The sequence below is a fragment of the Dermochelys coriacea genome, chromosome 2 (genome assembly GCF_009764565.3).
Source record: "Dermochelys coriacea isolate rDerCor1 chromosome 2, rDerCor1.pri.v4, whole genome shotgun sequence".
NCBI classification, from domain to species: Eukaryota; Metazoa; Chordata; order Testudines; family Dermochelyidae; genus Dermochelys; species Dermochelys coriacea.
In genome coordinates this window covers 251,454,169-251,478,404 of record NC_050069.1, presented here as the reverse complement: position 1 = coordinate 251,478,404, position 24,236 = coordinate 251,454,169, and the positions used below count along the sequence as shown (strand labels likewise).

The window sequence follows — 24,236 nt, the reverse complement described above, 5'->3', positions numbered from 1 at the left end:
ATGTTCCAAATAACTCTGTTTTCACAACTGGCCTTTTGTCATATAAGAGTCTAACCAGATTCCATACATAGTAATAATGATACTTCATTCTTGTAACACACATAACACTTGCAACAGCACTCTGAAGATATAAACATTAACAAATGAATCTTCACAAAACATGTGTGTGGTTGATAAATATGATTAATCTCCATTTTAGAGATATGGAAACTGAGGCAGAGCGGTGAACTATATACTCAAGGCTTCAGAGCAAATAATTAGTAGAGCTGGGACTAGAATTCAGGATTTCTCCATTCCCAGTCTTGGGCTTATTTTTGTAAACCACACAGCCTCTCAACTCCACATAGGGGTTTTATCCATATTCTTACTATAATAAGAGTTAATAAGTACATGAGTTCTGATAATGTGCTAGAATAAGTCACATTCTCTGAAATACGTGTAAAACCACTAAAGAGAACCTGACAGTGGAAATTAAGTACGCTCTCTATCTACTTTCACCAAGGTATTTTTACATTACTTATAAAATGTAAATACAGTACTTTTCACCAAGGTACTGACAACAAGCTAATTTATTACCATGCAAAACCTGAACCACCACTACCCCCCAGTTTTAAAAGATTTTTAAGCGAAGAGTTGGATTTTTCTATACAGATACATGTTTTAATTATTTCTCAATCACTTATACAGGAGCCTTACAACCAACAGAGAAATTTCATATTTGGGAAGCAACTCCATGAACACAAAATTAAACTGGATATTTAATTATTTCTGTGTTACAGGGTAAATGAGATTTCAAACATCTATAACTTAACTCAATACAATCATATGTCCAATCTGCAGCTGGTCGCTCTCTACCCTCCTCCACACCTACACCCACCTTGATAGAGTAACTTTCTCCATTTAAAGCTAACAAGTAGACAGCTGTGTTTGTGATTTCTTTTGTACTTGTGTGGTTCCTTTCTTTATTGAATAGAAACTTTACCAGGATATTAAGCATGTTGTAATTAATTACAGAGGAAAGTATACTCTCAACAAAAAATTACACTAAACCTATTTGTAAATCAAACAGACAGAGACATATGTTGGGAAAAATACACCTTATGTTTATCATTTTTATTGATAAAGTTTCAAACATTTTTATCATCACACATTTCAGAAAACACATGAAAACAATGGGGTTCAGTCCAGCTGATTTCTAGCTTAGTTTTATGAAAATATTTAAGAAATGCACCAGTATCCCATTTCTAAGCAGAGTGAGTCAAAAATTCATCAGTAAGCAAAGGTCTTGAATGCTAAAGAAAAAAAATATATATATATCTATATATATATATATATCTATATATATATATCTATATAAAAATATACAGGAAGAATTAACTTAGAAAAGAATGATTAGTAATACAAACCAACCCTTGGCTCATTGAGTGAAAAAGAAATCATCATGCAAACCATCAGCAAGCAAAGGTCAGAGGTCGTTAGAGGCTCAGAAAAGGGGTTTCCCACATTGTCCCTGCAGCAGAGTCACAGTTTCCAATGATCACTTTTGTGACTATGCAACTGGGCTCATATTACTAGCTGCAACATCACAAAAATGACACTGGCAACCGCTAATTAGCTGGCAAAATAAGAATTTGTCCATTTTTAAAGTGAGCAGTGTTAGTAAATGCCATTGCACACAGCAAGAAGTGATAGCATAATATATATATATTAAGCAAAGCCCTCACATGTGATGCTAATTATCTTTTAGCATAGCAGTCTCTCTTTAAAGTGTAAATGTGCTCCCTCTGGGCTCAAGAAATATTTAATTACACATATGAGTGCATGACTAACAAGCTAGTCCAGAGTTATAATGATTGGTCTATTCTTCAGAATGAAATTAGTACTCCAGAAGCATTAAAACTGACCAATGGTTTCTGTCTCAGCCTCACCTTTTAAGCACTGCATTTTGTAAGGACTTCTTAATATATAAAATAATCTTGTTTCAGCAATTTATACCTAAAAGAACTATATTAAAATACGATAGCTTTTTCCTCTAGGTTTGATTCATCTGCTAAATGCAACATCATCTAAAACACTGTCTGATACACAATAGGAAGAGAAATGTAAGCTTTCAGTTTCCAAAGAGACTTACAAATTTACTTCAATAATAGTTATAGAATCCATATTTCCATAGACTCTGGGCAAGGTAATTTTGGGAATCCAATTTTTCTTGGTGATGAATTTTAAAAATAGAGGGTTGGTTATGTATACGCTTAACTTCATATATGTATGTGAATATATAAATATACACACATATCCATATATATATATATATATATACACACAAACACATTCAATGCACATAAAAACATGGATATTAAAGGGATGAGAGTAGCACTTGCTAGCACCACTTTAAATAAGGGGATGTCGATATTCTGTCAGACACCCATTCTGAGGGCTTTATAACTCAGTTGTGATCATTCACCACAGCTGAAACTTTAAACAGCAGTTTTTGAGTGTAAAGCATTTATTCTAAAAACCAATTCTAAAATAAATTATCTCAGCAATAGTGCATAACGTTTGTCATTAAAAAAAACAATGTAAGATGGCCAAGAAACTGAGAGAGTCATAAAAAGCAGCTATTGTGCATGCAAAGATTACTTTTCAGAGAAGTGTTACTATGCATTCAATATTATGGATCTATAAATACAAAATCTACACTCAAGGAATGGTTATGGTAGGCTGTGAATACATATTAAATGAACACTGAAAACTCAGTTAAATCTTAACAGGTTCATTCTGACATCTACCTCAAGTCGGAAGCATGCCAAATGAACTACCTTCCTCTTCCAGTTTTAATTTCTTTTCTTTTAAAATACAGTGGGACTCTTTCATAGTGTTGTTTTTCATTTCCCACACAACTTCATTAGAAGACTGCACACTTTTTGAGACAGGGATCGTGTCTCATTATAGGCCTGATCCTGCAGTGAACTGAGTGACTTCTATCCCTACTAAAGTAAATGAGAAACAAAGTTGCTCAGCACATTAGACAACCAGGCCATATGGATCCATTAATGTTTTCACAGCAATCAGTAGCAAACTTTCCACTGACTGCAAAGGGGAAGAAACAGGCCCTGTGTTTGAACAGTGCTGTGGACTTTTACACCATGACAGAATTGATTTTATTATATTGTTTATTAAAGTGGAAATTCAGAATTGCAATTTGCATATTGCAAAGCATGGAACCAATTCAGGACTTTCACTACAGGATAGTTCACTATAGGCACTATTCTATACCACAGTTCCATTAAAAAGAAGGAAATCAAGCTATAAAAACCACATTACAGTAATATTAAGAGTTTGGACTAGAAGCCAGAGCAAAATCCTTGGAAAATTCAATTACGGCTCCAACTCCATTCTTATGCTAGTGCTCCCTGTTACTCCCTCCTCCTATAGTTTTGCATGAAGACATTGTAGCATATATAGAGCATTACCCTGCCAAAATGCACATTGGATTTCAGCAGGAGCTGTATCCGAGTATCAGACCCACGATACATACGGTAACCCATTGTATACAACATATAGGAGCAGAGTGATGGCTCAAGGATGGAGTTTTGTCCGTAATTCCAAGGGTAACATTTTGCCAGCAGAAAATTATGCAAACTCCCAGCAACTTCAGTTGGATTTAGGGCCAGTTTCTTCCTTTGGATGCACATGCATAGCTTCCATTGGCTTCATTTATTGGAGGGCAGAAATTGGCCTTAAAATTCCTTGCTTTTGAGCATTTAACTGAGACCTTTAAATTACCTTAGCAGTCTGTAGATTAATATTACAGTAAAGAGAAAACTACACCCTAGTATTTGGCAACTTGCAGGATTTTGAACTGATTGCTCAAACTTTTCAAACGCTCTTTTCACTGGCCACAAATTTATCACTGTGGAGTATCTAGTACAAATTAACATCTACACTGGACACATTAAGCATGGTTTGCAAACAGAATGAGGTTATTTCACTCCAATCTTTGTCATTCCTGGCTTTAATTTTGAAATTTAGATTAACATTAAATATTCAAAGAATCCACTACTTAATTAGAAAGATGAAAAAGTTTAAAATTTTGTCTGTATATTAGTATGACACCTGTATTTTAAGGCAATATCAACTTCCTTTAAAATTCATGAGAGATCATACTTTGTCAGAATTTGCCTCTCCCTCTCCAGACTTCTACCCTCTTTCAACCAACTAAACTCTAAGGGCCTGACTCTGTGGTCCCTAAAGGTATGCAACTCCCACTGGCTTGCCTTCACTGGCCTATAACTCAATGGTAGTTTAGCATGTACACACTGCACAGTGATTTATTTGTGAGATTCCTGCAGTGAGGATCAGAGGGTAGCCACACAAAAGATCTCGAAGATGCAAACCCAGGTAAACAGTTGCGAAACAGAGAAATGCAAAGCCACAGGAAAAATATATAGAGGAAACAAATGTGTTCATTCCCTGGATAAGTGAGTGAGTCTTCAGAGCCAGGGAACAGTTAGTTTGTGGGAGAATATGTAAAATTACCTCAGCCTCCCTCTCCCTCGTTACCAAAAAACCACTGTTTATGCATACATATTGCAGAATGAGAGCCTATATTTGTATATAAACGTATTGTTCTGACTTCACAAACTTGGTATAGAGTTATTAATTGAGGGACCTCTCTCCAGTACGGATATAGAGGATAACAGAAAGTGTTTCCTATACAAATAGTTCCCCAAATTTGTATTAAATAGACTGTTATGCTTTGTGTTGTACCTGCGAAAATCCAGAAGTGACCTTGTGGAAGCAGGAACTTTCTGATCATGCCAACTAAGAAAATGGAATTGTGTCACGGTTCGGGTCTCATTGGTCTGTAGGTTTTTCAAGTAGAAGCTCCTCACTAGGAAATCCTCACACCAGATGTGCTCAGAAACCAGATTTACCTACATTATGTAGAAAGGAAAAAAACAGCAATCAAGAATTCAAGTTGAAAGTTGGTCTTTCAAAGAACATGGAATCCTTCTGAATGACAAGAACAAGTATAAGACTTATTTATTAACTGGCAACACCATGGAAATAGTTTGTTATTAGTAGCTATTGTAGCTGTTCTTGCTAAAGGGTTAGGGAGTAATGTTTTGTTTCATTAAATTATGTTTAACATTTCTAGATAGTTTTCTTATAAGTCAAAAAATCTCCAAGTTGAGATTTTAGACTGATTATGATGGGTCATATATACGGTAAAGACGCTGCTTGATAATATGCCTTAGATCTACCCTTTCATTCTTCACTTGAGATACCCACAATGATTGCCTTCCAGAAAATTGTCCAGGATGATTTGAGTAGTTTTCTTAAAAAAAAAAATAAATAGAGTCTCTCTCACTTGAAAACTTTCAGCCAATTTGTTCTGTTCTGCAGAAGCCTACACATAATATGAAGAGCGGGATCATTTTTACAACTGATAATATTTTAGAAAAAAATGCATAACTGGGGTTCAACTAACTATTATTCCTCAGAATCATTTATCAGTTATTCTTCACACTGTGCCCATTATAGTATTATTGTCTTCATTCACTAAACCAGAAGACCAGGGAAAATAATGGACACCCAAATGTCATTGTATATAGCAACAATGTGATATGATTGATATACTGGGACAGATATATCAAACAGAAAGAATGTCATTTTTTTTCTTTAGTAAATAGCTTTAATTACAGAAGAATATATATATATAATTACACACACACACAGGCTCTCTCTAGAAACCCATATATAGCTCTCCTAAGGCACAATTCATTATTTATAAACATACTATTTTCCTTAAAAATATAAATATTCAGTTATTACATACTTTCATATATTAATCACAAATCAATGAGTGGGAGATTCACTATCCTTTATCCATCCTACTAATATATTTGACCCATCATTTACTAGATTTTCTTCTATGTAAAAAGTACATTGTTATCAAGATATGCATAGTTTTTTCTGTGAACATAAAACAACTCATAAGTACCACTACACTAGCATAATATGGGAAATCTCAACTCAATTTACAGGTCAGATCTGATTAAACAATATTTTGCTCTGTATGAAATCAATCAACACACCTATTGCCAAGTTTACAACCAGATATTTTGTTTAAGTACCTCATAGATGTGGTAGAGGTTTGACCCTTCATCTGGCCAATAGTGGTAGCACTGCTTGATTCCATTTTCAGTAAGGGGTGTCAGCATGACAATAACCACACAGCCGTTCTCCCAGACCATCTGCAGACAAAGACAGACACCATGGCCACACTGTGACTGCCTAATTATTGTGTGACATGTATAATTACTGCACTCAGACACACAATCAAAATTTATTCCATTCACAGGAAATTTTATTTCATTTTCATTAGAGACTTTTACTCTGCAGCTGCTTTCAAATCCCTGAATAAACTGGCACCATATTTTGCAAGCTTCCCTGAAATATTACAGAATTTCCAATGAATTCAATCCATGCCCTTAAAAAAACAAAACACAAAACAAACAAAAAAAACAAACAAAAAAAGAAAACCCCACAAAGCTTCCCATCCCTAGGACTGTTTTCAGCTGTTTTTCTTTCACACTTTCAGATCCATAAAGGAAATGCTTAAAAAAAACCACAACTGTTTAGCGTCTGATGTTTTATACTAAAACAGCATGGACGCATGTAATTAACAATATACTGAATTGCTAAAGTAATGCAAACTGAAGTCTGTTTGTATGCTCAGATTTGTTTCTTTTTGCTAAAAGAAAAGGAGTACGTGTGGCACCTTAGAGACTAACAAATTTATTAGAGCATAAGCTTTCGTGAGCTACAGCTCACTAGCTCACGAAAGCTTATGCTCTAATAAATTTGTTAGTCTCTAAGGTGCCACACGTACTCCTTTTCTTTTTGCGAATACAGACTAACACGGCTGCTACTCTGAAACCTTTCTTTTTGCTGTTTGTTATGCACAAAAAGCTGCTGAACAAGTACCTTAATGAAATAGTCATAAAAGTTGCATTCAACAAAGCTTAGGGGCAACAAAAAACTCTCCTTGAGAACTATTCAGGTGGATAAATGTTCCTTTCAAAAACATTGTGTTAAAATATATGTACAGACATGTACATTTTTAATTTAAATTTTATGTAGTATATAAAATGAAACAGAGCAACCCACCCTCCAGGCTATCCACTCCCCAAACAAGACAGCAGGAGTACAAGAGAACAACGAACTAGCTAACAGCGTGACTGTTTAATAATTTAAAATAGCCAGAGTGGAAAATAGGAATCCAAGGCTCTTCAACTAAAGGGTTTGTGGATGTTTTCACACAAACAAGAAAACAAGCAAAGATCATCTGGCATATCTGCGTTCCAAACACAGCTCATGAGTGAACAAAAACACTGCTATGAATTAATACTGACGAGCATAATCATGAAAAACCATTATTATTATGGTGTACATTGATGTTATATTTGCATACAACTTTCATTGTCTTTTTATTAGCATATTAAATTACTGAGTGAAAAGAAAACTGCTCTTTTTGTGAAGGGTTAAGTTTATTTCACAGAAATATTCATAAGCAACTGTATTGAGATGTAAATTTTGTAAATACAAAGGGCCTTTATCTAAACTGCACAAAAATGATACATTTAATTAAATTTTTTTAAATGCATATTATACAGTCAAATAAAAAGGTTTTCCATTTAATAGTATTAAGTCTCCTCTTTTAAATCTATCTTGCATATGTACAAAAATATGTTCCTTTAACATAAATTTGTTTCCTTATTTACAATAGTACAATACAATTGTACTGTAAGTACAATACAATACAATATTGTACTTACAGTACAATAGTTAACATCCTTAAAGCATCTTTTTATACCAAAATTTAGTGAAATATATTTTGGGTTTCTAAAGTTTGGGGCTTTTTTGTGATTTTGGGAGGTGGGGCTCAGAGAGGCAAATTATGGCTAATTTTTTCTTAGAGTAAATACATTTCTCTCTCTTCTCCACCACCACCCCCTACCAAAAAAGAAAAAAAGACTGGTCTTCTCTGAATGAACCAAGGTTCCTAACAAGATCTTTAGAATCCACCAGCCCCTTCTGCCACCAATTCTCAACATTTCAAAAATGGTAAACTTGGGTTACATTGGTATAGAATTTATTAAAATTATTCTCTTTCTTTGGTGGATTTTTATTGGTTTTATCCTATAACTGGACACCTTAGGTATATTAGGGAAGATAACGCCATTTTCACACAAGCCCACACATCTTCAGACTTCTTTAGTTTGAAATCAGACTAAGATAAGAATTCTTACTTTAAAGGTATACAGACTTTAAAACGATCCTCACTAAATCAATACTTTCGTCACATAATAGTTTAATGTGCCTTTAGAAGGTATAGAAGCTCATTGAAGCCATTACGAAAATGAGGAAAAACACAGTTTTTATGAGAGTAATAAAAATACAATGATCTAGACCATAAACTAATCATCTAGCACTCTGCTTGTGCCACCCAAGTGTAACATTATAGAAGCCCACTCATTTAGAGAGGAATCCTTACTGTTGGCTACACTGTTCATTGGTTCAAAGATACAACATTTCATTACAGAGGAGCCCTCTGAATCTCTGAAGATTTCATTAAGCATAAATCCAAATGAAAGTTAATTTAAACAAACAATTTCAAAGTTACTCTGGGGTATAATATTTCTTTAAGGTCATTGTGTGAAAACATAGAAGTCAAATACACTACATCAAACAGGCAATTCAATCTAGTACCGTCATCACCACCACCACAGGCAGTTGTGACTGTATTGCCAGTGCTTACCATACATAAGAGATATTCACCAAGACTCATTGACTGGGACTTTAAGATTAACATATATTCTCCATTTTTTTAAACAACACTTTGTTGGGCCATCAGACATTTACTTGTATTTCTTCATGGATAAAAGAAGAGGGATGGACCAAACCCAGACCACAGAATTTTACATTGCGGCCAATGGATGACCTCATTCATAATCTGGGGGTGGGGCCTTCAGAAACTACAACTCCCGGAACACAATACTTCGGGCCCTTGTTTCCCAGAATTCCTTGCCTCCTGAAGCGTAGCCAGTTCCTGCCCAAGTGCTAGTATTGCTTTTCATTCTCCAATTCCACCTTTGTCTAGATCAGGTTCTGCTCTAACTTTGCTTCCTGCATTATAATTTTCTGCCAGGAAGCATATACTTCTGCCAAGTCCTGCTTAGCGTCCTCCAGGCTGTGAAGATGTCTCAGAGTTTCCAAGTGATCTAATAAGTCCTTCCAATCCTCTTTTTTGTGCCCATAAGGGCTAAGCATCCTTGACGGTAGCTGCAGTACCTGAGTAGGTTTCTCCCTTACTGGCTCAGGTACCATCCCCTACCACATCAAGGCCAGGAAACCTTGCCAGTCTCTGCCCTGGATCACAGGCCATGGAAAACTCCTCACCGCTCTGACTCTCACTCAGCGATGCTGGCCTTGTACCTCTAACTCCACTACAACTGACGGGTCCCTCTTTGTACCCAAGATAAGTGGAATGGGAGGTGTCGGTCTATAATACCAGATGGAAGTCTATTTCCGCTAGTAAGAGTTTGGCTGCAGCCTGATTCCCCCAGGTCCCTCAGTACCTGTTTCGTCAGTTTGTTGGATCCCACAGAGGGTGATGTTCAACCCCAACTTAAGGAGCTTCTCAAACCACAAATCCAGGCAGTCACACTCCATCTGGGGACAGTGTCTTATCACATGTCCCAGTTGCCCATAGCTGAAACACAAAATGAGGCTTCCCTGGATACCTTCCACGATGCTTCCACTGGAGGGAACAACTGGGCTCGGAGTCGATGGCTCATCTGAGCCCCAAAATTTAGGGCTGCTCAGGATTCTTCTTCCCGGTAGGGATTCCTCAGCCTCTGGAGGCTGGGGTTTTACCTCTTCCTGCTTTCTTGGGGTGATGTTTTTACTCTGGCCCAGCACTCAGCTTGCTTGGTACTATCTGTCTCCAAATAGGCCTCTTTTCTTTCTATTACAGTGCTGGCAGAAAATGGCCAAAATGGCCAGACTCAGCTTTGGGCCCCACCTAGCAGAACCTGCAAAAATTGTTTTATGACAATTTGATCCATAATTTCCCCTACAGAGTAAGTCTTTGTGTATAGCCTGCACAATGCCAGGTCTCAGAGCCACTGAGTCATCACCCTGGGCTGTGTTCCCTGAGGGAATGGTTCCATTCTACAGTGGTGTCGATAGGCTTCAGGTGTCAGCTCCAACTGATCTAAAATGACTTCTCTGACTAGGGAATGCGATTTTGTCAGCTCATCAGACCTGGCCCTATATTCCGCTTGGGCCTCCCCTGATAGAAATAGGTGCTACCTGGGACACCCAGGATGATTCTGCCCATCTGCTGCTCTAGCCACCCATTCAAATATACATAAAATGCCTCCAGGTTATTGTCTGACCCCAGCTTTACCAAACCCGAAACTGGCATGCTAATGTCTCCTTCCCCAGGAGGCACTCAATTTCCTGAGGTCAATTTTTCCCAGGCATTGCAGGAAATGTTCCTGCAGCAGCTGCTGGGTTGCCTGCTGCTTTTGCTGTCCTTGCAGCACCTGCAGGAGGTGGCCTGGGTTTGATCTTGCTGTGCTGCCAACATGCAGACTTCATCCTCCATTCTGCAGCTTTTCCATTATTTCTCCTTTTTCAGAGGGGTTCTCAGTGGATCCCAGACAAGCCCCGACATGTGACAAAGTTGTCATCACAACATGCCCCCCCTTGTGGCTAGATGTGTCATTGAAGCAGCTGTGCCTCAATTTTCCCCTACTGTCATAGAATCATAGAATATCAGGGTTGGAAGGGACCTCAGAAGGTCAAAACAGGACCAATCCCCAACTAAATCATCCCAGTCAGGGCTTTGTCAAGCCTGACCTTAAAAACTTCTAAGGAAGGAGATTCCACCACCTCCCTAGGTAACACATTCCAGTGTTTCACCACCCTCTTAGTGAAAAAGTCTTTCCTAATATCCAACCTAAGCCTCCCTCACTGCAACTTGAGACCATCACTCCTCGTTCTGTCATCTGACCACTGAGAAGAGTCTAGATCCATCCTCTTTGGAACCTCCCTTTCAGGTAGTTGAAAGCAGCTATCAAATCCCCCCTCATTCTTCTCTTCCGCAGACTAAACAATCCCAGTTCCCTCAGCCTCTCCTCATAAGTCATGTGTTCTAGTCCCCTAATCATTTTTGTTGCCCTCCGGTGGACATTTTACAGTTTTTCCACATCCTTCTTGTAGCGTGGGGCCAAAAACTGGAGACAGTACTCCAAATGAGGCCTCACCAATGTCGAATAGAGGGGAACGATCACGTCCCTCTATCTGCTGGCAATGCCCCTATTTATACATCCCAAAATGCCATTAGCCTTCTTGGCAACAATGGCACACTGTTGACTCATATCCAGCTTCTCGTCCACTGTAACCTCTAGGTCCTTTTCTGCAGAACTGCTGCCTAACCATTTGGTCCCGTCTGTAGTGGTGCATGGGTTTCTTCCATCTTAAGTGCAGGACTCTGCACTTGTCCTTGTTGAACCTCATCAGATTTCTTTTGGCCCAATCCTCTAATTTGTCTAGGTCCCTCTGTATCCTATCACTCCCCTTCAGCATATCTACCTCTCCTCCCAGTTTAGTGTCATCTGCAAACTTGCTGAGGGTGCAATCCACACCTTCCTCCGGATCATTAATGAAGATATTGAAAAAAACCGGCCCTGGGACTAAACCTTGAGGCACTCCACTTGATACCGGCTGCCAGCTAGACATGGAGCCATTGATCACTACCCGTTGAGCCCAACAATCTAGCCAGCTTTCTATCCACCTTATAGTCCATTCATCCAACCCATACTTTTTTAACTTGCTGGCAAGAATACTGTGGGAGACGATGTCAAAAGCTTTGCTAAAGTCAAGGAACAACACGTCCACTGCTTTCCCCTCATCCACAGAGCCAGTTATCTCATCATAGAAGGCAGTTAGATTAGTCAGTCATGACTTGCCCTTGGTGAATCCATGCTGACTGTTCCTGATCACTTTCCTCTCCTCTAAGTGCTTCAGAATTGATTCCTTGAGGACCTGCTCCATGATTTTTCCAGGGACTGAGGTGCAGCTGACTGGCCTGTAGTTCCCCGGATCCTCCTTCTTCCCTTTTTTAAAGATGGGCACTACATTAGCCTTTTTCCAGTCATTCGGGACCTCCCCCGATCGCCATGAGTAATCAAAGTTAATGGCCAATGGCTCTGCAATCACATCTGCCAACTCCTTTTGGCCTACTCCAGCTGCAGGCAGTGGTGAGCTGGAGCCGGTTTGCATTGGTTGGCTAGAACCAGTTATTAAATTTAGAAGCCCTTTTAGAACCGGTTGTTCCGCGAAGGACAACAGGTTCTAAAAGGGCTTCTAAATTTAACTGGCCAAAAGTGGCGCCCTAGGTGCCGACTCCATGGGTGCTCCAGCCCTGGAGCACCCAAGGGGAAAATTTGGTGGGTGCAGAGCACCCACCGGCAGCTCCCTACCCCTAGCTCACCTCCGCTCCATCTCCTCCCCTGAACGCGCCACCCTGCTCTGCTTCTCTGCCCCCCCACCCCCAGGCTTCCCGCAAATCAGCTGAGGCAGGCTGAGAAGCAGGCCGTGGCTGCCCGCTCAGGCCCAGGGAGGTGGAAGTGAGCTGGGGCGGCGGGGGTGGGGCGGGCGAGGAGGGCCGCCTGCACCGCAGCAGGTAACCCGGGGGGGAGGGGGCAGGGCGCAGGGAACCGCTCACCGCCCCAGTTTACCTCCCCCACCCTCGGCCTGAGTGTGAAGCCGCGGCCTGCTTCTCAGCCCTCCCAGACTTCCCGCCGAACAGCTGATTCGCAGGAAGCCAGGCCTGGGGGGGAAAGGGGGGCGGAGAAGCAGAGCAGGGCAGTGCGTTCAGCGGAGGAGGGGGAGGGGAGGTGATCTGGGGCTGGGCGCGGGATGGTGAGCTGTCGGTGGGTGCTCTGCACCCACCAATTTCCCCTGTGGGTACTCCAGCCCCGGAACACCCAGGGAGTCAGCGCCTAAGGCGCCACTTTTGATGTGATCAGTGGGGCACTGGCCGTTCTCCCTGCTTCCCCTCTAGCTACATTCCCCCGGCCCTTGGAGCCAGAGGAACCTGCTGGATGCTTCCTGGGAACTGCCCCAGGTAAGCACCTCCGGGACTCCCCACCTCGCCCCCCCGGCAGGTGCCTCTGGCTCTTAGGGGTGGGATGGGCACCCACTACCATGGCCCACGAGACCCTCCTGCCCAGTTCTGGGGGCAGTCAGGGGACAGGGGAGGGGAGTGGGTGGGGCAGGAGTCCTGGGGGGCGGGGGTGGGCAACGACCCCCTTGTGGGGTGAGGAGGGAACCTGTTGTTAAGATTTTGGCAGCTCATCACTGGCTGCAGGAGTGACCCAAGTAAACCTTCAGCCTGGCTGTTGCTTATCTTCCCTCCTCCTCCCTGGTTCAATCAATCCCCTCATCCAGGGGCTAGCATGCTCCTCCCATTACTCAGGGTTCCAGGTAGGCTCCATGTCATCAGAGCCCCATCTCAGCAAGGCTTCCAGCTTTCCCCGGAGAAGCCTGTCTGGTCCTTTTTTCCCTTTCTCCCTCACAGCCTTCTTTTCAGGCTGCTTCCCAGTGAAAGGGCACTTCCTAATTCTCTTCTCTGGGTCTCCTCCCCACAATTGGGCTCATCCAGCTTTCTATGGCGACAAACCGTGCCCTCCCCCCACTGCATTTTATTTCTAATTAGTCCTGGCTTAACTTCCAGGTGCACCAAGGCTCATTAATTGGCCTCTCAGGGCCATTTTAACCCTTTTGCAACCTGTATGGGGTAAACACCCCATCACAGGCCCTTGCACGTCTTTCAAATTGGCAATGTGGCACCCCTGCTTATAGAAGATACATTCAATGACACTCAGAAGGCAGTAGCCTAGTAGGAGAGCTGCTGATGCTAACTAATGATTGGAAGACCAATGATAAATTCCTGAATTTTTCAAATTATGTATGCAATAAAAGAGCAAAGAGATTGTAAGCTCTTTGATGCAGGGACTGTCTCTTTGTTATATGTTTGTACATATAACACTAGGGCCCTAGCCTCTAAATGCTACTGTAATACAAATAAAATAATAAATAATAATGCAAAATAAGATATTCTTCGCTCATTTAGCTAGTGCAGTTTCATTTTAATTGTTTATTACTGTATAATACTTCCAATAGACCAAGAAACTTTGAATGGAACGCACTGCGTAAACGTAGTGAAATCTTCATTATATGAGATCTCACTACTGACTCTGCTATGAAAGCTATGCTGAGAAATGAGGACAGAGTATCATTTTCTATGTACTAACTAGAAATTTTACAAACTGCATGCACATGGATTAATACAGCTCAATTTAACAATCTTTAATGTGGTTCTGCTGTATGCTTCAACCTCAAGACAGTTCTCACAGGTGAGTAAAACCACCTTTTTCATTCATTACAAATTAATAGCCTAGTCCTGCAACACTTTGATGAAAAGTGTATTAATTTGATATCATTGGGGCTATTTGTGGGTGAAATTCACCATATGCAGAAAGCCCACACCAGGGCTATGTGTCATGTCAGTCTCATATAAGTGGTGAATAGAACTGGTGAGTGCCCTCTGCATAAGGATGAATTTCACTCTGTGTGGATTACTTGCATAAGGGTTGCAGAATTGGTTTCCAAATAAAGATAAAAATAAAGCTGTAAATGAAAGAATCATTGCAGTGTAACACTATCATCAAGAGTGACAACTTTAAAAAAATTAGAAAATTTTAAAATATCTCTTTGGTCATTAGCTTTTAATAAAACAACTTTGGTTAATCACTTAAAAATTCTCATGTTTCAGGTATTCTTACAAGGGAATGGTAATTGTTTTAAGTGTATATTCAAAATAATTAGTCCATCCAAAACCTTGTGTGTGGAAGATGGCACTAATCCTATATCTTATTTTAATGACCAGGGAAGTAATCACATATGTGCTTCAACTAGAAATACTGCACTTCTTTAGTAGGGACTGATGGACAAATTTTAAGAATGAATGGATTTAATTGTAGACAACACATATGGTCATAGGTTAAATCCAACTTCTGTTAATTAAAAACAACAAGCTGATCATCCAAGTAATAGGCAATATTTTAAAATACATTGCAGCAGCCACCGTTTGGGTATTTTAAGAATGGGAATAAAGTAGCAGCACAGAAAAAAAAAGGTAAATTTATTTTTCAGGATTTTAATAAAACCTGACAATGTTAAAGACAAAGAAAAACTCAGCACCGATAAAGAAGAAAATTCCTTAAAATTAAAAATGTAAAATCCAAACCATTGCAGAATCAGATATATTTTACTGGCTAGATTTTGTGAAGCTGAATTCATTTAACAATGGCTTATTTTTAACTTCTTCATTTCAAATGGATAGCTTTAATCACAAAATGATTTTTTCCCCACCACAAAAAAAGTTTTGAATAAATGAAAATGTTTACATTTAAACTTCTTGTGTTTTAATTGAAAACCCAAAAATTTAGATCAAGGCATGTTTTGATTTTGGATTTGCAATTTTTCAATTAAAACAAAAAATATCCATACAAAAGGATATTTTCCAAGAAAATGTAAATGAGGTCAAAAAATAATTTTCTGTCCAAAATGTTTTGATGGAAAATGTCTGATGATCTTTAATATTTCACATAAGACAAGGGTCAAACTGGGCCAAGTCATGGCTGAGTCATATGGCTCAGCAAATAGGAACTTTAAAGACAGAAAGCTGTTGGAAAAAATCTGTAGGGTTGCAAAGAAAGCCTTCAAATATGTGTTGAGATATAAATAGACTTTACAGGTAGCTTGAAACAATAACTCAAAGGACTGGGAAACTTACATCAACATAGCTACATGTCTCAGGGATGTGAAAAATCCACACCGAGAGACACAGGTAAGCTGACCTAACCCCCACTGTAGACAGCACCAGTTCAACAGAATTCTTCCGTCAATGTAGCTACCACTTCTTCAGCAGGTGGGTTACCTAAACCAGTGGGAGGGGTTCTCCTGTCAGTGTAGGTAGTGTCTACACTGCAGCGCTACAGCAGTGCAGATATAGAGCTGTAGCTGTGTCACTGTAGCAGTTTAAGTGTAGACACATCCTTGAGAGGCAAGAACTGTTCCCAGTAATTTCAATGTGGTGTTAAATCAGCCTAATTATGACAATTTAAATGTCAAGACTGTTACCCAATGTTAACATTGCCAATTCACACACACACACGAGGGACAATCATATTATGAAGATCTGCCCAATATGGTATGACTGGCATTTCATTTTGGCACTTGGTTAGCGGGCAGAGATTGGGAGGGTACAACTACTACTCCCCCATCCAATTTAAGCCATAATTCAAGGACAAGCATGGTAACCATGCACTGCTTTATTGAATGGCTGTGCAATTACTAATGATGTATTTATTTCACATAGCTTGACATGTTATTAAATCTTGAGGGGATATAGTTATGTACCCATCTCTCCCTTGCCTTCTTTCATTTATCAAATTAAATTTGCATATTTTACACATCAGATCACTGTGCCTCTTTTTGGCTGCTCTCCTTTTTTGAAGGTAAGAACCAATTAGGGATGCGGCAAGTTCAGTTCCATGCAAGGAAAATAAACTCATGAATCAAGACAACTTGAAAGCAATGTGTTCTGCATGTTTCTCCACAGTCCACAAGAGAAAAATCTGTAGAGATACCAGTTTGTTTTAAAATCAATTTTAGAGCTCACAAAACATGCCACACTGAGAGCACCAGGGATGGAAATCATATTTCACCACAGCTGAGGTGGGGACAGCATGTGCCCCCACACAATCCTGCCAATATGCCTGGGACGCTCATTCAGTCCTTGGCCTGAGATGGCCTGTACGTGTGTCACTTGCTATGGTAGCTTTGGTGATGTAGCCCCATGTCAACTGGGAACTGCACTTGCAGACCAGACCACTAACTCGTTTTTACAGAGGCAGCCATCAGATGGCAATATATTTGTTTCTTTCTCATTTTTATTAATTTCAAAACCAGAGTCAGGAAGTGAAAAGCCAGGGTTGCCAAACTGAGGTACAATTGCCTATAAATGGAGGCCACACACTCTGCAGTTCTACAAACCAAGAGTCAGATTCTTAAGTTATTTGTGTAGTTTTGGAAGAGACCGATATTTATTTATTTTATTGACTCCGATAAGATGCAGCTGAATCCTGACACAGGGAAAGACACCTAAAAGATAACAATGTAGCCATTGCTGTGACCCCTATGGTACTATTCAGCTCTGCCAGGCTCCTGCCCCCAACCCTAACCTGCTTGTTTGTTTCATCCACCTGTTATGTCTTGTCTTTTAGATTGTAAATTACTTGGGGCAGTGTTTCTTGTTCTCTTTGTTTGTACAGCACCTAGTACAATAAGGTCCTGACCTGGCTGGCCTCTAGGTTCCAAAGGAAGCATGGAATAGTTGTTAGGGTGGCAGTTTGGGACTCAGGAGATCCAGGTTCAGTTTCCTGCTCTGACACAGATAGTGACTTTAGGCAAGTCACTTGATTTTCTGTACCTCAGTTGCCCATCTGTAAAATAGGGATGAAAGTATTTCCCTAACCTTACACTAAAAATTGTGAGGGGCTCTGATACTATAGTGGGGGGGACACATAAGGGAAGTAGAGAGGGATGGAAGGATAGACAGATTCCACAATCTACATGTTAAATACATATACATATAATTTGTGGTCTTATTTCCCAGGACAACTGAGACTCTACATGTTCGGCCCTTGGCACCTCAAATGACAAAGTGAGAAGAGGTGGTGTTATGCTCCACAGAGATTCTCCTCTCCTACTCCTAATCCAAAAAGATGATGTCAGACACACAGGCCAAATGAATGGAAAGGTTAAAGCAAGGCAAAATGTGAGGTTCTCCAAGTTCTAATAAGAGGCTTTTTAATATCTTAAAAAGTAAGAAAAGAAGCAGGAATACACAGAAGGAGCAAAGAAACCCCAGTCACAGTCAGAGAAGCCCTGGTAGGGTGAAATTTATGAAGAAAGATGAGAGAGAACTTTTGGGTAAAGTGCTAGCTAAAGGAGGCTTGGAATTGTGAATAAAATGTCTCTCATATTGTTTAATTCCTATTGTGTTCTGGGAACCAGGACATTGAACATTCTATGTAAATAAACTGGATTTCATCAAAGAAACACCAGACTCCATCATCAGTATCTCCTCCTAACCAAAACAACCTGCAAGGCCACCCAAATCGGCTACCTACTTGGATTAAAAAGGAATAATATTGCTGTAAAAAGTGGGATCTGGTTTCCAAGGAGGGAAATTGTGAGCTGGTATTCCTATTGAACCAAAATGGAATAATGGGGGTGCTCACAGAAATCAAAAGTGGCCTAAAGGATTAAAACAAGACTTAAAACAAAAGGTGGTTTCACAAATGGGATTAAAGCAGCACCTGAAAGTTTCCCAGAAAGGTCTGGGGAATGATTTACAGATGGAGATACAATACTCCCAGTCTGGAATGCCAAGATGGATCAATGATGTGACCAGCAACCTGAATGTCATTAATCAGAAAATTTTCCATGGAGGAGACCAGGAAAGCTTGGTCAACTTGGAAATTGCTAACAAAGATGAGAGGCAGCCAGGACTTAAGCAGCTAAAAAATCATCTTAAGGAGGAAATGAAAGGGTCAGAGAGCACAGTGGAAGTCAGTTGCCTAGATGTGGAATTGGGCCAGTCAGAGAACTTGGTAAGACTAGACATTTACAACAATTTTTTTAACCCCATTTGTAAGCCATAGCAGGCCAGAAGCGGGAGATCAAGCTGTCCCAACTCAAATGATGGAAAACTCCACTATTGTTGAGGAAAGACTTCCTGAAAAGCTTATTTGGCTCAGTTCAACATCATAGCTCAAATGAATGGCTGGGAATTTCTAGCAGCCAGCATAAGTGGTTCAACTCTGATGTGTTGAAGAACCTAACTTCAGAAAAAAGACTGCGTTATCTAGATCTGGTGGCAGGAAAAACTGCGGTGTTACAATATCACAGTACCAGAGAGGCCTGGGCGCAAGCATGGTAATCAGCACAGTGAGAGATAGGAAAATTATATGGCAAATGCAGCCACCATGGAAAGTAGCATCACCTCAGAATACTCCAGTAAAGGCTTTCTGGTTGCAGTAGGAGAACCTGGAGTTTAAAGATGAAAATATTGTATAGGAAAAGGAGAAAGCCAGCAGGTGATAGGTACAGGGATGGGCTGGTTGTACCAAATACATTGAAAAAAGAAGTTCTGAGGTTATGTCATAATTTTAAACATACTGGACATTTTGGGGTTCCAAAAACCTTAGTTATGCTAAGACAAAATTTCTGTTGGAAGATATGCAGGTGGGATATAGAAAACTGGTACAGGAAATGTGATGCTAAAGAATGGAGAGCCCTAGGCATCAGTATCTACAGGGGGTACCAATGGAGCATATTGCTGCTGATGAGCTTGGACTTCTGCCTCAGACAGAGTCTGACAATCATTATTTCATAAAATGGCCTGAAGCTTACACAGTAACCCAGGGGGAAACCAAGAGACTGCGCCAACAGCAGAGGTCCTAGTTTATCAATACTTCACCAGATTTCAAGTCCCAGGTAAATTACACAGAAATCAAAGGAGAAACTTTGAATCCAAAGTTTTTCCCACAGATTTGAGAGATTCTAAGACACCCAGAAGGACACAGAGAAGAAGCAAAGAATTCCCAGTCAGAGAAGCTCTGGTAGCATGACTCTGAGGAACAAAACTAAGAGCTTTTAGGTAAAGTGCTGGCTGAAAGAAGCTTAGCACTAACTCTTGATATTTGATTCCTACTATGTTCAGGACATCAGGACTCTGCACATTCTTTGTAAATAAACAGGTTGCATAAAGAGATGCCTAACTCCATCATTAATTTCTCCTCATAACCAAAACAACCCGCAAGGCCCTGAAAATGTACTAATAGCTTGGGTCAGAAAGGGGTAATAAAAAATGTTTTAGGGAGAGGAGGCAAATTTAGCCACTAGCATATCTAGGTGTGATCACCTCCAGCTTTTCTACTAGTAGCAATGCTGACATTTCATATATAAAGTTTGTTCTTTAAGTGCCTCATTTAAATATAAGAAGGGGCATAGGTATGCACCATTGCATATGTTATTTCCAGGAGTGCATGAGCAAAACTGGGTATTAGTATATGCAAATGGCTAGTTAGCTGTCTAATGAGCTACTTGCAATGTACGAGTACTTGAAATATGCACACAAACATTTTTTTTTAAATCAGGCCCTTAATATATTTGCCTGAAAGAATCATGAATAGTTAGCTCTGTAGCCAAAATTACCCCTTGGAGCCTTCTAGCTTAGGCAGCAACAGAGACAGCTTCTTATTACAACAAGGAGGTGCTTCCCTCTTGGAAGTGACTACATAATGAAACTTTTGCCTTCATGCCGCTACCCTGGCCATATCACACCCCACAGAATTGCCACACATGGCTATCTGACTCAAGGGAAAAAAATAAGGGACATACAGAGCATTCTTGTGTATCCACCAAACATGCTGACACAGGGAAGGGTACCTCCCTGGCACAGACTCCGGGAAGAACATAGAAGTCACATCTACCTGGGTGGCCCTTCTAACTAAGGAGTATAAGCAGAACTGGCTCAGATCACCGAGTCTAAGGATCTCACCATCCAAAACAATTGGCAATTAAGGGTCAGTCCCGTCACTAGCAGGTGACAGAATGCCCCGACTCAACAACTCTAAGATTGCTGGTACTCTAGACTGTTGGGTTATTTTTCATTACATAAACTCTGCCTGAGAGTCAGCCCCATCTCAACCAACTCTCCAGTGTACCCCAAAATCAGAGAGTTTAGAAAAATTTTGACCTGGTGCTTCATTTGTCAACAACCATAGAAATATAAATGTGAAAAGAAAACTGAAAACACTTTGTAACAGAGATAAATTGAATATAAAATATTTTGTAATAAAGAAGAGCTCAACATGTATGTCTGTATATAGACAGACAGGTGAGGTGAGACAGAGGTTTGATGACTTTCAATTGGATATAGGCTCCTAGGCTGCTTTTGAAAATTTTATCCATAGTCCCTCAAACTTCAGCTAAAAAATTCTCTAAATTCGCAACTCAAAACAGTACAGTAGTGAATAAAAACATTTTCCGCTCCTTATAATAAGCCCCAATGAATTGTAATGCTGTTTAATTACCAACAGGTTGATGCTTAGTAAGTTTGCCAGCATAGACTTGTACTAACAAATGAATGTTTAATTCTCTCTTTGTCACTTACACACATGCCTGATGTGCACTGGCAACTTCCCTAGCCAAGTGTTTGCCCAAGTCAGGGTTTTGCATGAGTGCAATGGAGTGCATGCAAAGTAAGCCCAGTTTTGCACTTGGATAACTACAAACTTAGGCCCTGATCCTGCTAAGACTTACACACACTTAGCTTTACGCATTGTGGTCCCAATTCAAGAAATCTTCCTTGTCCAGGAAACCACTTAAGCATATGCTCAAGTGGTGTAGATAAGGAGCAGATTTCAGTGGTTTTACTCATTCACAGTATCTAAAGTTAAGAGTGCATGTAAATCTTTGCAGGATAAGGGCCTTATGCTAGATCAAGTTCTAAGGGAGGTCAGAATATCAGAAAATTCAACCCGTTTTAAGTAGGTGTCTAAACGTGGAGTTAAGAGCTTAAATTGGGCACTCATGTTTGAATATTTTGGCCTACGATTCTACAGGTAATGTCTACACAAGAACTTTTTAAATATAATTCATATATTTACATGATTTGATTAATTACATGTGATATCTTTAAAAGGCAGGATATCTTTAAGCTCAGGATCACCTACCAGCTGAATTACAAATGCTGTCTAAAAGATAATTGGTTTTATACCTCTAAAAGTGCAGAAAGGTTTTCAATTCATGACATAAATCCAGCTTCATTCATGAACTTTCAAAAAGACAGTTAACTGAGAAAAAATTACCTGCCAGAAGTCAGCAACAGTAGCAGGAAGAGGGCCTTGAGTAGCAATATATGCAGGGTTCCTGGGATCATGGTCCATCTGGAATGAGAAAAGAGAAAACAGACTGGATTTATTAAAAGCAAAGAAACCCTCTAGATGGGTTCGGGAAAGAAAGTGCTTCTGTCTACAACCAAAGACCACTTAGAGGACTGCTGTGCCCCCATGTCCTTTGATGATGAGCAAAACATTTTTATTTCTATTCATTAGGTCAGAGGAGCTTCCTTTACACAAAAGAGTGAGGTTACCAAATCAATATCAGCATGACTGATGATCAGCACTCTGTGTCCCAAATATGTAGTGTAAGATCATTTAAGAGAAGTTGCAGACAAAAGCATGTACTTGAGATCCATGCTCTTGGTTTCATAGCAACCCAGAAGTCATTTCGAAACATTTTTCTTCACCCAGTGTTAGGAATGCTGGGCACATCTAAATAACTGCTCCATTTCCACTGTGCCACTCAAGGGCAAATATAACAAGCAAAAATGGAGAACAAATTCAGTTTCTGGCTTTTTCTGGCTAGTTGATTTGTCTAAATGCATGCTTCTAGCCTCAACAGAGCAAGTTCTGCTTAAAGACCTTAATTATAACATTTAATTCAAAGACTGACTGAAAAGGGGGAAAAAAAAGCTAAGAAACAAAGCCATCAAGAGTAAATAGGATTAATGTGTTACAATGAATGTTTTCAAACTGATGGGTGGTTTTCTTGGTCTTAAATCTTGGGCCCCATCTCCTGATAAAGAGAAGATCGGCTGAGGGATTTTTTTTTTTTAAATACTCATTCTAACCTTTAAGAGACCAAGACAAAACTCTGAACGTAAAGAAAAAGGGCCAAATTCTGCTCTCCTGCAATTCCCATTGAAGTCAGTGAGAATAATTTGTAGCCAATGCTAAGTTACTGAGAACAGAATTTGACTCAAAGACTTTACTTCACCCCAACACAGTTTTCTGTATGTAAGTGAAGTTAAGATCTTAATAGGAATGAATGCAAGTCATATTTCCATTAACAGGCATCTACTGAATTTATTCATAGCCTATCAAAATTTTCAGCAATGGTGGATGTCAGCATAAAAGAAGGCACCTCATAATTATGTGCAACAGAAAAGAGGGAAGGAACATAAAAGAACAGATGTAAGTTATTCTAGTAGAACAACAATGTGATGAATGTTGCAAAAAAGTAGAAAAAACCTTTTATGCTTCTAATTTTCTGATGCATAATTAAAACTGCACCTAATATTAAAATCCATCCATGACAACACAATGTAAGTAAAATTATGTTGCTGAGTCTATTTTAATAAAAGCCTATTTTTAAAATACAACACACTGTTAGAAGAAACTTTGACAAAATAAAAGTGTTTCTAATTCCTTGTTTGTATTATACTCTTGTTTGAGTGACTGATTCATTGAGGTATTTGCCTTTTCAGCAAACAATTCTGCAGAGCAACTCTTTGCCTTTCGCCAAAAGCGAGTTTGGAGGCAGGATATTTAGTACTGAAGGTATTTTGAGACCAAGAAAAAATAGCTTTTTTTCCACAAACAGAAATATGATTATCAGCAAAATTTGGGAATCAGGTAAGAAGGGCCACATTTTTCAAAAATAAAGTTTAAAATTAGGCATCTAAATAAGGGCCCAATTTAGCAAAACATGTGATTAAGTCCCATTGACTTCAATGGGACTTAAAGACTTAATTGCTTTGCTGAACTGGGCCTAAATAGTTTGGTTTTAAAAAGCAATCTGCCCAGAAAGTCCCACCGATCTCAGTGGAAACTGCAGTGTGCTTAGCACTTTTGAAAGCAGGCCACTTATTTAGATATCTAATTATGGATTTAGAAGCCTGAATTTAGGCTTCTCTCTGAAAATCTCAGCCAAAGAAAATAAGTCAATAGTATTAAAGATCATAATTTGGATTTTTTCAAACTGATCACTTGTGTGTGTGCACGTGTGTATACACCAGAAAACAAAGGCACAAGAAGTCAGTGATGATGTAAGTAGACTGTCATGGAAGAAATACTTCTAAACACTCAGCTATCTGATAAATCAGGAATAGGCCACTCTTGGCATTTCAGCATTAATCAGCTACTGTCACAAAGGTGCTGTTTGAACGTGGCAAA

General features: G+C 39.7%; 1 protein-coding gene across 2 annotated transcripts in view; it reads right to left on the bottom strand.

Annotated features, from left to right (window-relative positions):
• Positions 1 to 24,236, bottom strand: part of PTPRN2 (protein tyrosine phosphatase receptor type N2) — a 992,764-nt gene that overhangs the window by 32,195 nt on the left and 936,333 nt on the right. For both annotated transcript variants that reach the window (XM_038390254.2, XM_038390255.2), the window contains 3 exons: positions 22,089 to 22,166; positions 6,141 to 6,260; positions 4,771 to 4,937 (listed from right to left, as the gene is read on the bottom strand). In XM_038390254.2, coding sequence (XP_038246182.1) covers positions 4,771 to 4,937; positions 6,141 to 6,260; positions 22,089 to 22,166 — 365 coding nt within the window. The remainder of the gene's footprint in view (positions 1 to 4,770; positions 4,938 to 6,140; positions 6,261 to 22,088; positions 22,167 to 24,236) is intronic.